This window comes from Leucopleurus acutus (assembly GCF_964270905.1).
Source record: "Leucopleurus acutus genome assembly, chromosome: 2".
NCBI classification, from domain to species: domain Eukaryota; kingdom Metazoa; phylum Chordata; class Mammalia; order Artiodactyla; family Delphinidae; genus Leucopleurus; species Leucopleurus acutus.
In genome coordinates this window covers 92681928-92699465 of record NC_139143.1, presented here as the reverse complement: position 1 = coordinate 92699465, position 17538 = coordinate 92681928, and the positions used below count along the sequence as shown (strand labels likewise).

Sequence of the window (17538 nt, the reverse complement as noted above, 5' to 3'; positions counted from 1 at the left end):
AGTTCATCTACCTAAAGTGCTTGGAACAGTGCTCAGCACATACTAAGCTTTATGTGTTACTTATGACGATGATCATCATCACAGATGACATATATGGAGTCATTGTATTTCTTTAGTCTTGTCTGGTAATTAAGAAGTCGTTTAGAACTACCTCTTTCATTTTATTTTGGCCGCACTGAGCAGTATGCAAACTTCCCCAACCAGGGATCGAACCCGTGTTCCCTGCATCAGAAGCACGGAGTCTTAACTACTGGATCACCAAGTAAGTCCAACTACCTCTTTATTTGAAATACTTATAAATCAAAAGTTTCCAACTTCTTGTACATGTTGAAAACTTTCAATAAAGATCTCTTGGGTACAAAATATGATCCTGGTGACTCAAAATTAATTCTACGAACATTATTATAAAGTCATACTTATTTTGAAAGTCTAAAGTTCTTTTTTTAAATGGCAAAAACACAAGACAAAACAAGCCACCATGTTGAAATTTTTTATTTTGCTGAAATGTACAAACAGAATATAACAGTCCACATTCTATGCTTTCTAAACATTTAACCACTGATGATTTCCGTAAGATGCTGCTGTTTTTCACAGTTCAGATGTTTGATCTTCTGTGAAAGCCCAACATGCCTTCCTTTCTACCCACCAGATCAGTCTTTTTCAGAAGTCTTGCCGTATGTTTTCTTTGTTTGCCTCTCCATGTTGCTGCTTCATTTGAAAGAGTTCATTTTCTAATTGTACAATAGTCCTTTCAATCTCATAATTCTTACTGACCAGGGATACCCAACTAGAAAAGAAAAAAGGGGGGGAAATTACTTAATGTGAACTTTCCCTTATAAGATTTTTATAGTATATATATTTTCAGCCAGGGTCATAACACTAACCTTCACTTTTAGCTTTACATTTTCAAAAACTGAGGTGTAATTAGGCAGGAAAGTGAGTAAAGGGTGTATAGGACCTCTGTATTATTTCTTAAAATTGCATGTGAACCTACAATTATCTCAAAATAAAAGGTTTAATTTAGAAAAGAACAAATTAGAAAGAGCTGAAGAGATATGAAAGAGTGAAGTTGGTATTTAATTGGATTAACAAAAAAGGAGAGAAAATAGGGCAGAGGCAATAAAGAAAAATGATGAAGAAATTCCTACAACTGCTAAGATAAAATTCCATAGATTCAAGGAATCTTCCCCTTCCCCCAGAAAAAAATCTCTAGGACAAATGAAAAGAAACACACATGTACATGTAGAAGATTGTATTAGTTTGAAGAACAGTGTGGAAAGATGCATAATAGACTGATAACATGGGGTACTTAGAGGATGAGGGGAAGGTGGAACAAGGACAATGATGTGGGTGATGGAGGCAGGGAGGTTAGGGAAAGAGCAAATCAAAAATGAAAAGAAATGATAAAAAAAATCATGACTATATTCAGAGATTTGTACAAACTTATTTGAATACATGAAGAACAACATTAAAATATATATATATGGGGCTTCCCTGGTGGCACAGTGGTTGAGAGTTCACCTGCCAATGCAGGGGACACAGGTTCGTGCCCCGGTCCGGGAAGATCCCACATGCCGCGGAGCGGCTGGGCCTGTGAGCCATGGCCGGTGAGCCTGCGCGTCCGGAGTCTGTGCTCCGCAACGGGAGAGGCCACAACAGTGAGAGGCCAGCGTACAGGGGAAAAAAAAATATATATATATATATATATATATATATATATAAATAAACAAAGGGAAAAAACCCCTGAGACACATAAAATTATCAAGAAAGTATGGAATCTCCCTCCTGCAAGAGTTAAAAAATAGACTTTTTTCCTTTTAAAAGAATATAGGTAAAATCTTATTCAGAGCAGAAGTACTGGGCAGAAAACAGGGTGCTCTAAGATCAGAATAAATTAGCAGTGGTTCAGTTTTTGTTTCTAACTCTCATTTCCTTCCGAGCCCATACTTCAGAAAGAGGAAGAGGCGGTGAAGAGTGGGATTCAGAAAACAGCATTTCTGTGACACCTGTGGCACCCCATTTGAATACTGTTTGAATTATATTGTTGAATCTTGATCTTAAAATGTGATAAGCAATTTAAAAGGTGATGGGATTGTAGATACTCACGTTGACTCCATTTCTCTTAATTTAGATCCAGCTGTGAGTTGCATGTTCTTTCGCTGCCAGTTTAAGTCTTGAATATGTTTCCTGTAAAAAAAATTATTTATACAACCCACCTACATTCTAAAATAAGACTAAAATCAGCAGAAAAACCTATAACTAATACATTTTTAATCCTTTGAGAAGAACAGATATATGTATGTGTATATATATACACATATATAGTCACAGACTAATTCCAGGAAATAACTTACTTTTTTTTTTTTAACTTTCTTCTCATTATTTTTCAATTACAAATTTCATAAAACATGCTCATGGTGAAGAATTAAATACACACACACAAGCATGCACACAGACAGAATAAAAATCCAAAGTCCCTCCTCCCATGTGCTTCTCCTTCTCCCTGATAACTTCTGTTCAGTTTTTGGTGAGTGTCTTTCCAGATTCTTTCCTGTATATGTATGTGCCTGTATAGATTAGGGTGTTTTGTTTGCTTGTGTTTTTAACATAAATCAGATTATACATGTTATTCTACAACTTTTCCCCTTCTAAAAGTACCTTTTCAATGTCTGCAGACTTGCAAACTGCAAATGACCTGGTAGAGATGTTTTCAGACCTCAGGTCCATTTCTCCTCCACTCAGGTAGGGCAAACCCAACACTAGACACTGGACACAGTGGATCATCAATTATTTACTCTCATATGACTATAGTCCAATGGTTCCTTTTTCTTCTCATTCTATTTATTAAGATTCACCTCAACTTTATTATAAAATAAGAAGAAAAACAATTTACCTTAACTTCTGGAGCTCTTTCTGTGCATGTTCAATCATATGAACTAGATTTCTAAAAAAGAAAAAGAAAATCAGATTAATGTACATTAAAATCACATAGTACCAACTAAAATGTACTATCTAGTTGATACAAGGTCAAGTTTTTCTGCTAAAAATAGTTAATATTAATTGAGCTCTCTGTGCCAAACACCATGTTAGACACTCTATAAAACTAATTTAATTCTCATAAGAATTCTTTGAGGTAGGTATGATTATCCCTATCTCACATGTTAGGACACTAAGAAAGATAAAGTAACTTGGTCAAGGTAACATGGTTAAGTGTCAGAGGTGAATTCTACTTCAGGTCTTTTAAACTCTTGAGCCCAAACCACTTACTGATATTCTGATTTTGTGTACTTATATCACTTCTTAAACTGTTATTGTCTTTTCATAGACAAGATGGGAAGTATCTGATGAGTGCACTCATTTACACTCCCTTTTATCTCTTTATTCCTTTACCTACATTTATCTTGTCACTCTCCCATCTACTGCTAGCTAGAGAGAAGAAAAAAACTGTTGTGGAAGGCTACAGATTCAGATTCCAGTCCAAATCAGCTCTAATGAGCAGAGGGGAGAAGTTGAGCCATACAGAGTTCCATGGGCTTATTATCATTAGAGAAGTGATTCAAGGGTAAAGTTCAAAATCTATCTTTTCCTAAATAACAGCTTTACTGAGATATAATTTACATACCATATCAATTTCCTCTTAAGGCAGGAGAGTCCATTTCAACCACATTGGCCCTACTATGCTCTTGCTCTAGATCCAGTATTGTTTCCCGGCTTTTGTGACTCAAATTTCCTGCTGCCCTTCTGAGTTATTCTCCTATCTCCACTGACTGATTTCCTATAACTAACTCCAATTCTCTAGAGATTTGGTCTTCAAAAAGTGGTGCCTCTCCAGCTTTCCTTTAGCTCATCCCAATTTCCCTGACTTTGACACTCATTCCATGCTGAGGACAATAAAGCTTAGTACTCTATTCCTGACCTCCAACCATTAATAGGGAGCTTTCTTTTGAACCACCTCTTCCTGAAAGCCCAGTTTGTGGTCTTCTCCCTTCTTCCAGCCTCCCTCTCAAGTACACAGGTCTCTCCTCAAGTACTCTGAATGCTGAAACTGATCACACTGCATCATGGGAGTCAGAAGACTTGGCTTCTAGTCCCAGCTCTGCCCTAAATAGCTATGTTTCCTTTGACAAGTCACCTGACATCACTTGGGCTAAGTCTGTTTATTTGTAAAATTAGGGGCTGACCTTGAAGGTTTCCCTTCAGTTTCAAGTACAGAATTCTCTCCTTATTAATGAAATACTATTTTTTTTAAAGCAGTTCGGCACCAAGACCTACTTAGAGCTAAAAGCTTTCTGCCTAGCATATTTGACACCCTCAAATCCTATCACCGAGAAAGAAAATATAGTACAGCTCCTCTGGAGAAGCATCCATTGGGTTTGGAGGAGACAAAATATGTGCAGGAGAATGACCAACACTATAAAGTGTTATGTAATTAAGTGTACAACAAGTGATGTGCATAATAATTTGTATAGTTACTCAGAAGAGAGAGAGAGTACCAGAGGCAGAATTTTAATCAGGGAAGAAAAGGAAACAGATTAAAGTTGGGCCTTCAATAAGTCGAATTTGGGTAGAATAGTTAAAGGTATTCCAGGTGGAGATAAGGCCTGAGTAAAGGTTCGGAGGCAGAGTTTATGATAATCACCAAGGAGAGGACTAGTTTGGCTGGAGTGAAAGTCTACAACTGAGGTATAGCCTTTTGCTTTGAATATCATGTTAAATAGCCTGGACCTTACCTTGTAGGTAAGGGAAAATTATTAAAGGTTTCTAGGCAAGATGAAAGCAATGCTCTCTTCAATTTAATGCCTCCTCCCCACCCCCCATCCCCTCACCTATGTTCTCCTCCATTCCTGGAATGTTCTCGCTCTCCTTTAAACACCCAAATCTCACCCTTTTCTGGAACCCCTGTACACTGTTGGTGGGAATGTAAATTGGTGCAGCTACTATGGAAAATAGTATGGAGGGTCCTAAAAAAAAAAAAAACTAAAAATAGAACTACCACATGATACAGCAATTCCACTCCTGGGTATATATCCGGAAAAAATGAAAACTCTAATTCGAAAAGATAAACGCACCCCAATGTTCACAGCAGCACTACTTACAGTAGCCAAGACATGGAAGCAACCCGAATGTCCATCAACAGATGACTGTATTAAGATATGGTGCATATATATACATATACAATGGAATATTACTCAGTCATAAAAAAGAAATACTGCCATATGCAGCAATGTGGATGGCCCTAGAGAACATTATGCTTAGTGACATAAACAAATTGGACAGAGACAAATATTGTACGATGTCACTTATATGCGGAATCTAAAAAATAATACAAATGAAAATTCATGCAAAACAAAACAGACTCACAGATATAGAAAACAAACTTGTGGTTAGCAAAGGTGAGAGAGAAGGGGAGTAGGGACAAATTACGGGTATGGGATTAACAGATACAAACTACTATATATAAAATAGATAAGCAACAAAGATATACTGTATAGCACAGGGAATTATACCCGTTATCTTGTAATAACCTACAGTATAATCTGCAAAAATACTAAATCACTATGCTGTATACCTCAAACTAACACAAAAATCAACTATACTTTAATAACCCCCACCCCCATTCCCTAATCTCACTCTTTTATAATGGTCCTAATCCTTAACGTCCCTTTCTTTGGATCTCTGTAGTTTATGGACCACAACACACAATGCAGCACTTGCCCCCATACTGCCAAAAATGAACTACTAGTTATCTGGCCTAGAATATCTTGCCTCCTCAACTAGATAAAGCTTCCTGAGGACAAAGATCACATTTTTCCACTTTGTGAAATACACATTTTGGGGACTGATTTGTTCTCAAATTTCTTAATCATCCCAACCCCATTTTCCCTTTATTCTCCTTGCAACATATTCACAGTAGAAACTGAATTGTTTGTTCTGCAGTTTCTTAAATTCTGGATTTTGCCCAAAGATCCTTACGTGGCCAATAGACATTTAAACATGATTCTGAAAACTTGAGAAAAGGTATTTATTATTTTGTGATTTTTGCTTTACTGTTTCAGGAATCATACTCTAACAAATAGTTTTATGCACAGTTGTGTAGTTCAATGGCCTTTTCTCCTTAAAAGAGACTCGGGATTTTAGGGCTCAAAGGAGCCATGGAGATCATCTAACCACTGAGTTTTACAAGTTGGAAACTGAACCCTAAATAGATAACAAAACCTAAAGCTAAAGCTAGTTATATGGAACAGAAACAGGAGCTAGTGGCACTTTTGTTTCTGGTGTTAATTCTCTACTTACAGTCAATTCTCATCATTTGCAGATTCTGTATATGTGAATTTGCCTACTCACTCAAATTTATGTGTAACCCCAAAATCAATACCTGCAGTGTTTTGTGAGCATTCATGGACATGCTCAGAGCAGCAAAAAATTTTAGTTGCTGGGCATGCACATTTCCAGCTGCATTGGAACAAGGAGATATGCCACCTTCTTGTTTCAGGTCTCATGCAGGGATGACCAAAGGATAGAGTTTGCTTTCCAACTCTGGCAAGTTACTTAACACTTCTGAACTTTATCTTTTCTTTTATAAAATAAAGAAAATACAGAATCTGCCAGGATGAGCTGTTTTAAAGGATTTAAGATTATAATCTATCTGAGATGTGTATATATATATATGTACATATTTCTCCCAGGAGAAATGGTTCAGTATTTGTTAATTCAGTATCCAAGACCACTTTATAAAGCACAACATGCAATAATGAGAGCTAACTGTATAAGCAACCCCCCCACATTAAGGATTACATTCTACCAAGCTGTGATTTGTAAATCAGACCTCAGAACTCATTATTGTAATATTACACAACAAATGTGTTAGGTTTATATTCCCTAAAACTTTGAGATGGGTCTCAAAGCCTTTCATATGGGTTGTAGTTCTAGGACATGACCCCAAGTGAAAGTCCAGCTATACTATTTTTATCCCACTTCTACTCTACTTCCCACATTAAAAAAACAGGACTGGTGAGTGGTCTTAGCACTGCAGGGTCAGGGGCAGAGGGGGTGCAGGGCCTGGGCCCCGGTCCCCTGCCTTCATTCGCTCTGGGGTCACCAGTGGCAGTGCCATAAAGGAGCCAGGCACCATCCAGAGAGTCAAATCTCCACCCAGCATGGGGCATGTTTCTCCTCCAGCTGTAAACACGGTATTTCTTAAGTAAACATTTAGTACACTCCCTCAGAAAGGCAGCCAGGGGGGAAAGAACCACATGTGGGTGAGAGGAGAGAATTCCATTCTCTTGTCCCAGTGCCTCTGGGATGAGAGGGTGCTAAGGCCTGCAACCCTAGTCCCGGTGCCCAGGAGGGGGTCAGATGGAGCTGGTCTCCAAGGAAAAGACTGCATCCTCCCGGCTGGAGGTAAGAGGCGGGACCTGCTGGGGAGGAGGTGGCCGAGAGTGAACCTGTCTGCAGCACAGCCCTGGCCTCAGCAGAAGCTGCTAGTGAGTGCCCTGTGGTGGCTGGGGGTCACGTGCCTGGCTGCAGCTCTTAGGAAAGGATGGGGCAAAGACCGGGGCGTTCATCCTCCCACGAGGCTATCTGTGGGCGGGGGGTGAGAGTTTAAGTGGCAGATGAACACCGAGAGGGAGAAAGAAGCCTTGTACTGCCAACTGAGCCAGGCGGCCGGGCGGGGAGGGCAATGGAATAAGGCACTATGATCTGTCTTGCTGATTCCTCTCACTGAGGGGGAATGGAGCTCAGATCCGTAGGGCTGAGGCCCAGATCCTCCCTCCAAAGGCTATCCTTTTCACAGATCCCAGGAGACAAGAATAACTGGCTGCTATTTTAATGGTTGGAAACTCCTAGAACTTGGACAGGACTAACAGATTGTGGCGCTGAGATGATGCTCCCCAGGGCGGCTGCCAGGCCCGAGACCCAGGTAAAAGGCAGGAAGAGACGACAAGGCTGACTCCAGTGGGAAGAGGTGAACAGTGGCTAAGGGAGAGGATGGCTACCTGGGCCTAACTGAGGCTAGTCTGCCGACTGGGCAGAGCCAGCCTTGACTTCGGGCTGACTTCCACCCGGTTGCTGGGTATCCGAGGTGGATGAAGTGGAGAACAGGGGAGGGAGAAGAGAGACAGGCACTTGAGGCTAACAAGCTGGGCCTCAGGAGCTAGGGAAGGAGGTCCTGCCACCAAGCAAGGACGGGCTAGGAGTCCTGCAAGACAAGGGTACGTGGAGGCTGCCCACCTCACCCGAAAGGTATAGCCACCTGTGACCTACAGTTCCAAGACCTTAGTCAGAGCTAAGAGACCTGGGGAGGGCAGAAGGGAAGGATAAGCAAAAGGTAAATAACCTGTTAGGCTTGAACCGTCACTAGGACTTCAGAGTATGGGCTGTGGCCAGGGAAAGGTGAGGGTGCCAAGTCCGGGGACTGTTTTTCCCACATGTTCATGGACAGACAGACAGCTGCCCTGAGGGAAGGCGGGGAGGTGGGGCAGAGAAGGGGTGCACACTGCAGTTAGGGGATGTGCTCTCCCAGCTGCAGCTCAGAATAGACTCTAGGTTGTCTGAGAAGTCAGAGGGAAGAGACAAGAGACAGATGATGACAAAGAATTTCAGCTGAGGGAGGGGAGGGAGGGGCCTGGTCACCTCCTGCTGCCCTGCTGGATCCTGCTAAGCACAGCTAGCCATCTGCCCAGGAGAAGGAAGAGGACTTGAGAAAAGGTGGAAAGAATGTGAGCAAACATATTGCTGAGTTTGCAAGTCTGGGCTGATGCTGTGCTGGTCTCTCCTAAACTCCCAGGGCCGAAGGGCTGCAGCTCTGGGGGGAAGCCCTCCTTGGTCACATACCAACTTAAATGCCCTCCAACATCTCCCCTATCCATCCTATGCTGGTTTAGAGAAAACAAACAAAAACAACTAAACACAAAAGAATTCCTTTTCCCTTCCTTGCTTTGCTGTAATGGGGTTAGAAGCCAGGTGAGGGGCAACAGGGACAGCTCTCCTCCTGGCAAGGGGAGCGGACACCCCACTTCAGAAGCCCAGGAGTAGGGAGGTTGCAAGAGTCGTTGGAGAGCAGAAGAAAGGCTACAGACAGACAATGGAGGTGGGATCACAGGGTCACAGCCAACAAGCCCACAGGCACCTAATGGTCTTGGTCCACCCCGTCAGCCAGGTCCATCCTTTCCCATCAGACACATTTACACTGAGGGTAGCCCCTAACAGTAAGTCCCTGCAGTGAGGGAGATGATGGTCGACACTGTCACTATATGTGACACCATGGGGCCGGCACACAGGGCACACCCCTCACTGTGAGGAGACGACAGTGGCAGCCGGTTCAGGACACCCTGTTCCTATGGCAATGGTCACAACTGGGTCTTGGGGACTCAGGCGGTGTCTGACGACCTGGACATCTGGCGGGTACATCTGGGAAGACGACGATGCAGGAGGTGATGGGTGCTGAGCTCACAGGAGTGACAGATGCCCGCCGAAGACCCAGCTGTGTCCCAGGCAGAGGTTTGGCACACAGTTTTTTCTGGGAATCATCCTCTGGGAGGAAGATCACTAACAGAAAGGTAGGCTTGTAGAGCTGGGGTGGGCTGGCCGTTCAAACGCCAGACAGTATGAGATGATCACCCTCTGTCCCTCCCCCCCTCAGAACTCCTGGTTTTAAAGGGCAGTAGAAGGAATGGATTCCCTCTTAAGTCCTGGTGTGGCCCTGGGCTTCCAACTGCTTAAAGAGGACAAACCCAAAATACAGATCTTATTTCTCGAGTTCTCCTGGCCAAGCCCTGGTCCTCCCTTTTCAGGTGGTTCTTGGCCGCTATCATCTCCAAGGCCCAAGGGCCAGCCAGGAGCAGGCCACCAGGGAGTCCAGCAGTTCCTGCACCTGGTGAGGAGGCGGCACAGAGGCCTCCTTCTGGCTTCATGCCCCCCATTCCAGAAGAAATCCCCAAATTCTCCATGGAGGGGCAGGCCTTCTCTAGGGAAGTGAGGTGTTATAAGCAGAACTAAGAGATGGGTAAAAGAAAGAAGACAGGAAAAATAAAGGACAAAAACAAAATAGCTCCCTAACCCCTTATAAAAATGAAATTTATACATATGCTTTGTCCATATTGAGTTTCTTTAAAGAAATTGGTGCCTGTCCACAGCATAGCTTCCTGTTCTTCTGAAGTCTTAATTGTTTAAATTTTTTTAAAAAAGGGGGGGAAAGGAAGACAAAAAATTAAAAAATTAAGCAAAACTAAAAGGAGGGGGAAAACCCAAACAAATCTTCACACTGCTGGAGATCCAGCTGTTGGGAGATCGCCAACCGGCCAAGCCACCACCTGTACCCTCTGCCGTCCTCTGTGCGAGACATGATGAGACTGTGGGTCCCGAGGATCAACCTAGTTTAAAAACACCCAAGATGCTTTGCCCTGAATTTTAAGCAGCACACGTGACCCACTACTGGGCATATACCCTGAGAAAACCATAATTCAAAAAGAGTCATGTACCAAAATGTTCACTGCAGCTCTATTTACAATAGCCAGGAAACGGAAACAACCTAAGTGTCCATCAACAGATGAATGGATAATGAAGATGTGGCACATATATACAATGGAATATTACTCAGCCATAAAAAGAAACGAAACTGAGTTATTTGTAGTGAGGTGGATGGATGCAGAGTCTGTCATACAGAGTGAAGTAAGTCAGAAAGAGAAAAACAAATACCATATGTTAACACATATATATGGAATCTAAGAAAAAAAAAAAAAAGGTCATGAAGGACCCAGGGGTAAGATGGGAACAAAGACACAGACCTACTAGAGAATGGACTTGAGGATATGGGGAGGAGGAAGGGTAAGCTGTGATAAAGTGAGAGAGTGGCATGGACATATATACACTACCAAACATAAAATAGATAGCTAATGGGAAGCAGCTGCACAGCACAGGGAGATCAGCTCGGTGCTTTGTGACCGCCTAGATGGGTGGGACAGGGAGGGTGGGAGGGAGGGAGACACAAGAGGGAAGAGATATGGGAACATATGTATATGTATAACTGATTCACTTTGTTATAAAGCAGAAACTAACACACCATTGTAAAGCAATTATACTCCAATAAAGATGTTAAAAAAAAAAAACAACAAGACTAAAGGTGGCATGGGTTTAAAGGAAACAAAAAAGGCTTCTTACTCATTATACACTTTCCAGGCATTGCATCCATGCTGTGACATTAGTTCCAGATTCTCAATTCGAACCGCTTGATGCTCTAACTGGGCCATAGAATTGTTTACGCATTCTTGCCACGCAGTAATGTCATTTTTCTGACCCGAGGAAGGGGCTGGAAGTTCATATCTGAAATTAAACAACAATGAAATAAAACCACATATTCCTCCAAACCTTTCTTTCTCCTCCCAACAGAATGCCTAATGGGTCTATGCACACTGTAAAAACTACAGAAGACTGAAGATAAGATGCAGACCTTGCAATAATAAGAAATCTATTTATCCTAAGAAACAATCAATTTACAAATAAGATTTAGCATCATTATACACAGTAACAAAAAATTGCTCACTTTAATGAACAATTCAATAAGCTACACTGTGCATTCATACAACGTACTGTTATATTAGCTATTAAATGTTATTAAAGAATAGTTAAAACATTAAGATGTTTATAATACATTAAGGGAAAAAAGGATAGAAAAAAATATGCACCTACATCCATCCACCATCCCACCCACGTACCTACACCCCTCTAGAGAAAAAATGGCAGAGGGGTATAATAATTTTTACATTTTGAATTCAGCCTTTTCTGTCTTCATAATACCCAGTCCTTCAACACTGCCAACACAGCCAGCAACATACACTCTTCATAAATCTCAGCTCACTACTGAGTTACTACAAACTAACTTCTAATTTCCATTTTGTTATTTTTACTAGGTATTGTAAAAACTCCAAATCATTCCTATGAAAAATTGAGGGATATGCAACTGGGATTAAGAAGTGATAAACCATTTTGTTTATAAAAAAAACAAGCTTACACATGCATCATGAATGCAGCATTTTGGGAACTTCTAATCATAACCCACAGTAAGAAATATTTTACACTGTGATCCAGTCCACAAATACACACAGCTGAACAGAAGTTTCACAAAACAAAACTTACCTTTACATGCAATGCATTCTGATATTTTCTATCCTACTTCCTTAAAAAAGTGCTGTGGTGTCTTACTAAACTTACTTCACAATCTACTGCTTAAAGGATCATGACCTACTTATGGGTTCAAAATATACTGTTATGAAGGAGTTACTATCATGAAAATCTTTAGAGCAGAAGCACCTGGAAACAGAACTGAGGAGTCCTAGGAGTTTTCCTGCCTTTATCATTCAAGCCAGATAGGAAATGGAGCACAAGAAAAGAAAAAATCTGGTCCTTCGATTCTATAGACTCAAATCCCTCTTTTAATCTGTACATATGCTGAAAGGATAACCCTATTGTTCATGTGGCCCTCTCTGCTCTGCCAGATTAGTTACTGGTTCTCATAATTTCATAGTTTTCTTAGAGCTGAAGGGGACCTCAGATGTTAAGCAACCCAATTCTCCAATTTAGTGAAAGTAACAAAAGGGTGTTTTGGTTTTTTTCCTGAAACAGTTTTGTAGTAAAGTGGTATGGGAAGGGAGACAGTAGAACCAAAGTCAAACTATGCAGGTACTCTGAGTTTACTCATGTTGCCTGTGTAAGAGCGAAGCACTACATGTCTAACCAGGAACCTTTCCTCGGGAATTCTTAAACATGAACTTAGTTACAATTTACCATTCCCCTGTTATTGGATTTTAAAATAGTTTGCATTTTTAAATAATGGTGCAAAGAATATTTTTGAACATTAACACAAGATTATATGAACCACTATTATAACTATTACATGAAAAAACATAAATGCATAAAAACAGACAAGAATTTTTTCTCTTCCACATTTATTTTAACATGGCTACAGCAGTTTTACTAATAAATTAAAATTAAACAATGATTTGAGGCCAGCTGAACCCAGAAATAGGACTTACCGTTTCATACTGAGCAATTCAATTGGTTGCCGAGCAGCCAATCTTTCAAATTCATTTCTCATTATGTCGGTCTGATGTGTAAATTGAAGAAAGAATTATTTCCAAAATCATATCAACAAACTGTATTACTATCCATTATTAACGGATCATTTCCCTTCCCCCCAGGTCTTCTCTGCAGTCAGTGCTCTCTAGAATCTGGACAAGTGCACAGGCACACACACACTTCATATGTAAAGGGGCCCTCAGAGAAAAGGATTAATCCTAAATCAGTGGTTCTCAGTCCAGCACACATTTAGAATCAAATGGGAGTTTCGAAAACAATTCCAATACAATTCACACTATCACTCCTCTCCCCCGCTACAGGACGTGATTATAACTTTTGCTTTTAACTCACCAGTTGATTGTAAAGCCAAGCCAGTGTTGAGAACTATGGATCTAAGTATTCACTGGGGGCATGGGAAGAGAGAAGAGGACGTGGGACATAAAATAATTTGCTTTAGCGCTATGAGCCTAAACCTATACTTTCTTTTTGATCCTGGCTGCTCTTTTCACTTTACTCTTTGCAAAGGAGTAACAGGGGAAGGGACAAAAGGACCTGGTTCTGCTGTCTGCTCTAACAATTTTACTATTTTAAAAAAAATGTGGTATAGCTCTACCTCTTTAAGTCCAGTGTTTTGGTCAACATCTTATTCCATTTAGACTAAAGAGTAGGCAAAAAAGACCTTCCAGAGGTCACATTCCTTGCTTAAAAATTGTGCATTAAGCATGTCTTCATTGGAGAAAGACGTTTTTTTGGACTATTGCTGAGTTTCACACAACTCTAAGAAAATGTGGTTACTTAGTTTCCTGCAGAAACTAAGGCATTCTAGCTAGAAGGCTATGCACAGTGACAGAGTAAAAACTAACAATTAGGTAAGACAGAAACTACAAAAATATAGTACAAGCCAATCTTCCGCCACATAACATCACATGGCTAGTAAGTGACAGATCTGGAATTTTAACTAAACTCTCTTCAACGAATGAGCCAATTCTCACAGGGCTAAGTCATAAGAAGAACTCCAGGCATGAATTGCACACATTAAGCATTCATTAAACTGCCTTAGGCACTCTTCATACATTCAGTGATAAATATATGGGTTCCTATCGTGTGCCAAACACTGTTTTAGGTGATGAAAATACAGTGCTGAAGAAGACAAAAAAGATCCCTGCTCATAGAGCATTCTCATTCTCAGCTTAGACAGGCCTTCCTCAGCCATCCTATCTAAAGCAGTCACCCAGTCACTCTGTATCACATCATTACTTTAATTCTCTGTATAGCTTTATCAAGAATCTGATATTTTCTGATTTATCTGTCTCCACACTCTAGAATTTAAACTCCTGTTCCCCAATAACTCGAATAGAATCGATTTTCAGAAATAGTTGTTAAATGAATTAATGAAAGAGCAGTTCAAAGGCAGTTTGAGGAGTGCTTAAGGTCTTGGGCAAATTAGTTAGCCTAACCTGCAGTTTTCCCATCTAAAAAATTGGGATAATAAACATACAGTTATATAGTTCACAGAGCTGTTTTTAGGACTGAGACAGTGAACCCAGTACACTATTAGCTTCTACTATTAGAAAGCGTTAACTAATCAGTATACTAATTATAAAGACAGGAAACACAGGTTGTATCTAAAAGAGGTAAAAAGAAAACTGGCTCAAGTATTTAAAAGTTTGTGACTGAATGCAATTATCTAAAACTTTCAGAAATCAAGCTAATAAGTACCCATTACTGTCCTTAGTTCTTAATGTGATAACATCTATATTTGGGCAACACCATTTACAAAATGCATGGGAAAACAGCATGCCATAGGAACATCTGTCTCCTACTTAAAACTTAACCAATATTTTTTTTCATGTTACTTCAATAGGAAATCTTGCGTTTTAATAACAGAATTCTTTCATAAATAAATGGTTAACTGTAATGGGGGAAAAAACGGAACATGTATGTACTAAAATGCCTAACAGAATCCATTAACTTAGAAATGATATTTTACATTTCATTCAGCTAATTAGACCCTAAATAGTATTTTGGGTGCACTTCTGGGCTAAATAGCTAAATGGTTTGATATGGTTCACTTAGATATGATTTATCTCTACAGTCATTCACGTCCACCCAGTAAATATTTTAAGACTTTTGATACAAAGGCCGCCCTCCAGTGGTTCTCAGAGGCTTAGGTAATTAGGCTTTTGTAAATATATTAAAAAACCCTAGATCACTTGTTTTACAGTAGTCCTTAATTAGAGAGAAGAGGATCCCTTTGAGAATTTACACAAAAACCTATCTCGGAAAAACGTAACACTAAATTTTGCAGTTAGGTCAGTTCGCGGAGCCCCAGAAAGTCCTTCCGTGGCTCTCAGAATAAGAACCCCGGGGAAGGCTTCTCTGTGTAGCTATTTTCAACTGACTGACAATACCTATACAAAAGGGTAAGTAGTAGCTAAGCAAGTAACAGTTAAAGCTGGAATTTAAAATTCACTTCTACGTGGCGAAGCCTCTCGATCCAAAATAAGGATTCACAGGATCCTGGTTCATACGCTAGGCTCAAAACATCACACTTACTTCAAAAGCGGAATAATCCGGAGCTGTCAGGTAGCTCAGGTAGTTCTTGGTAGGTCGGTATCTGCGTGTTTCCTCCTCCACCAATGCCGCAGCCTAAGAACGAGAACAGAGGCCAGGGTAGAGGCAGCAAATTGTTAAGCGATTCTTCCAGCACTAAGGGCCAGCGAGCGCTGAGTCAGTTACACAGACACCCCGAACTTACCGCTTCCCGCACACCAGGCGCTTCATAACCTTGGTCAAAATACGGCAGCGCATCCACCACAACCTCTCCGGCCACCAGACCCGTACCCGCCATTCTTAGGTTCGCCGAAGTTTTCCGACTTCGCGCTGGCTCAGGTTCACTTAAATACTCCTGCGCCCTACGCTAACGTAATGACGTCGCCTGCGCATCAGCTTTGGCGCCTGCTAAGTTAATTCTGATGGCGCGCTCGCTAGAAATTGCCCGGCCATTTTGTTTTGGTCGGAATTGACGTCACGTCGTGGTTTCCCCTAGTCAGCGGTACATCTCAACTTCCTGTCCCCACGTGCTCTACCGTTTTGCCTCCGACTGGCAGCAAAGTGGAGAGGAGTTGGGACTTTTGGTTTCCTCCAGGACGCTGATATTTGGTTGGGGAATCCTTTAAAACTTTTGGAGGGAACTGGCTGCAGGAATTGGCGGGGAGCAAGTACTGGTTTCCCACCTCGGCTTTACTCTCCTAACCTTTCACCTTCTTCCGTTAAATTCTCTCTCTTTGCACTTCCTTGCTGTATCCCCATCATTCTTCGTTCTCAGCGCCCCCGAGGGTCTTTGCACTAAGTGCAGTTATTTCACAGATTCTGGAAGTGGGCGCTAGTCTCCAATTAAAATTGCGAAGCTTTAGACTCTGCGTAACAAAACGAACCTGATCTCGCCCCCAGCGCGAGATAACCGCCCGCTAATCCCATCTTTTAAAAAGACTGTGATTTCGCATTCAGGGCGTGTATAAAATCCAATCATTTTGCCTTTAGAACTTCTGGTAATAGAATAGTTTCTCATTGCCTCCGACCACTCCTGCTACTGCTGGTGCCCAGTCTCTGGTCCCTGGCTTCCAGTTCCTTTTGACTAAGCAGGGAAAGACCAAATAAGGTAGTCGGACTATATATACCGTGCCCGGTGTGCAAATCTAGACCCCGACTTTGCCAAGAGCCTGGAAATGTTGGCCACTGTAATTAAAGCTTGGTTAGTCTTGGATCGATTATCTTTTACCTACCATTGGATAAATGTGTTAGCTATAGATTTAAGTGAAGTAAAATATCTTTACAGCTTAAACAATTTTATTTCAAATTCTCCAGAAGATCCATTGAATTTTTTGTGTTTATTCATTAAAAGATCTGTAAACATTTTATACAAATTTTCAGCGATTATTTTACAAGTGTGTCCAGAATTTGTAATACTTTACAAACAAAAAATAAAACAGACTGAAGAAAAGGAAGCAGCTTCACATCGCAGGGATAAGACTCCCATCCCTGAAGAAAAGGTCTCCTCACAGAGGGATGTCTGGGATCCACCACAGTAACACCTTATACCCCCATTTTATAAACACTCAATTCCCAGTTACTAATTGTTCCCTCAGGGTGGGAGTGTTAGAGGAGACCAAATGGGGACATGTCTGGTAAAAGCCCCACTGAGGTAAGCTGCTTAATAAACTTTTTTTTTTTTTAACATAGGCTTAGTTCTATTTTCTTGGCCCACATCTATAGGAATTGAATTATACAGCACCCATCTTAAATGGTGTCTGCTTCAGATCCATTCACGCACACCTGAATGGGTTGTAATGACAATACTGCACAAGTTAATAAGTTGTATCATAACACAACTTATAATGCTTTAAGTTTGAATAAATATTTTTTATGCCAGTTAAAGCCATCAGCAGGAGCTGAAGAAAACAA

General features: G+C 41.0%; 1 protein-coding gene across 2 annotated transcripts; it reads right to left on the bottom strand.

Moving 5' to 3' along the window:
• Positions 1-482: 482 nt before the first annotated feature.
• Positions 483-16067, bottom strand: BCAS2 (BCAS2 pre-mRNA processing factor). Of its 2 annotated transcripts, XM_082865738.1 has the most exons (7): positions 15833-16067; positions 15631-15723; positions 13032-13102; positions 11161-11322; positions 2894-2944; positions 2107-2187; positions 483-787 (listed from the first exon to the last, which is right to left on the bottom strand). In XM_082865738.1, the coding sequence occupies exons 1-7, from the start codon at positions 15923-15925 to the stop codon at positions 661-663; spliced, it is 678 nt and encodes a 225-aa protein (XP_082721864.1). In that variant the 5' UTR covers positions 15926-16067; the 3' UTR covers positions 483-660. The 2 variants fall into 2 exon arrangements, with proteins under 2 accessions (XP_082721864.1, XP_082721865.1); XM_082865739.1 differs by lacking the exons at positions 483-787; positions 2107-2187; positions 2894-2944 and adding an exon at positions 4677-4961.
• Between the last annotated feature and the right edge of the window lie 1471 nt (positions 16068-17538).

Bases quoted from the DNA above. Each gene is read 5' to 3' on its own strand.
- BCAS2 (XM_082865738.1), bottom strand. From the start codon at position 15,925: ATGGCGGGTACGGGTCTGGTGGCCGGAGAGGTTGTGGTGGATGCGCTG. The intron at 13,103-15,630 runs GTAAGTGTGATG...TTTACACATCAG, and splicing joins CGGATTATTCCGCTTTTGAA to ACCGACATAATGAGAAATGA. The intron at 2,945-11,160 runs GTAAGAAGCCTT...TTTCTTTTTTAG, and splicing joins GCCTGGAAAGTGTATAATGA to AAATCTAGTTCATATGATTG.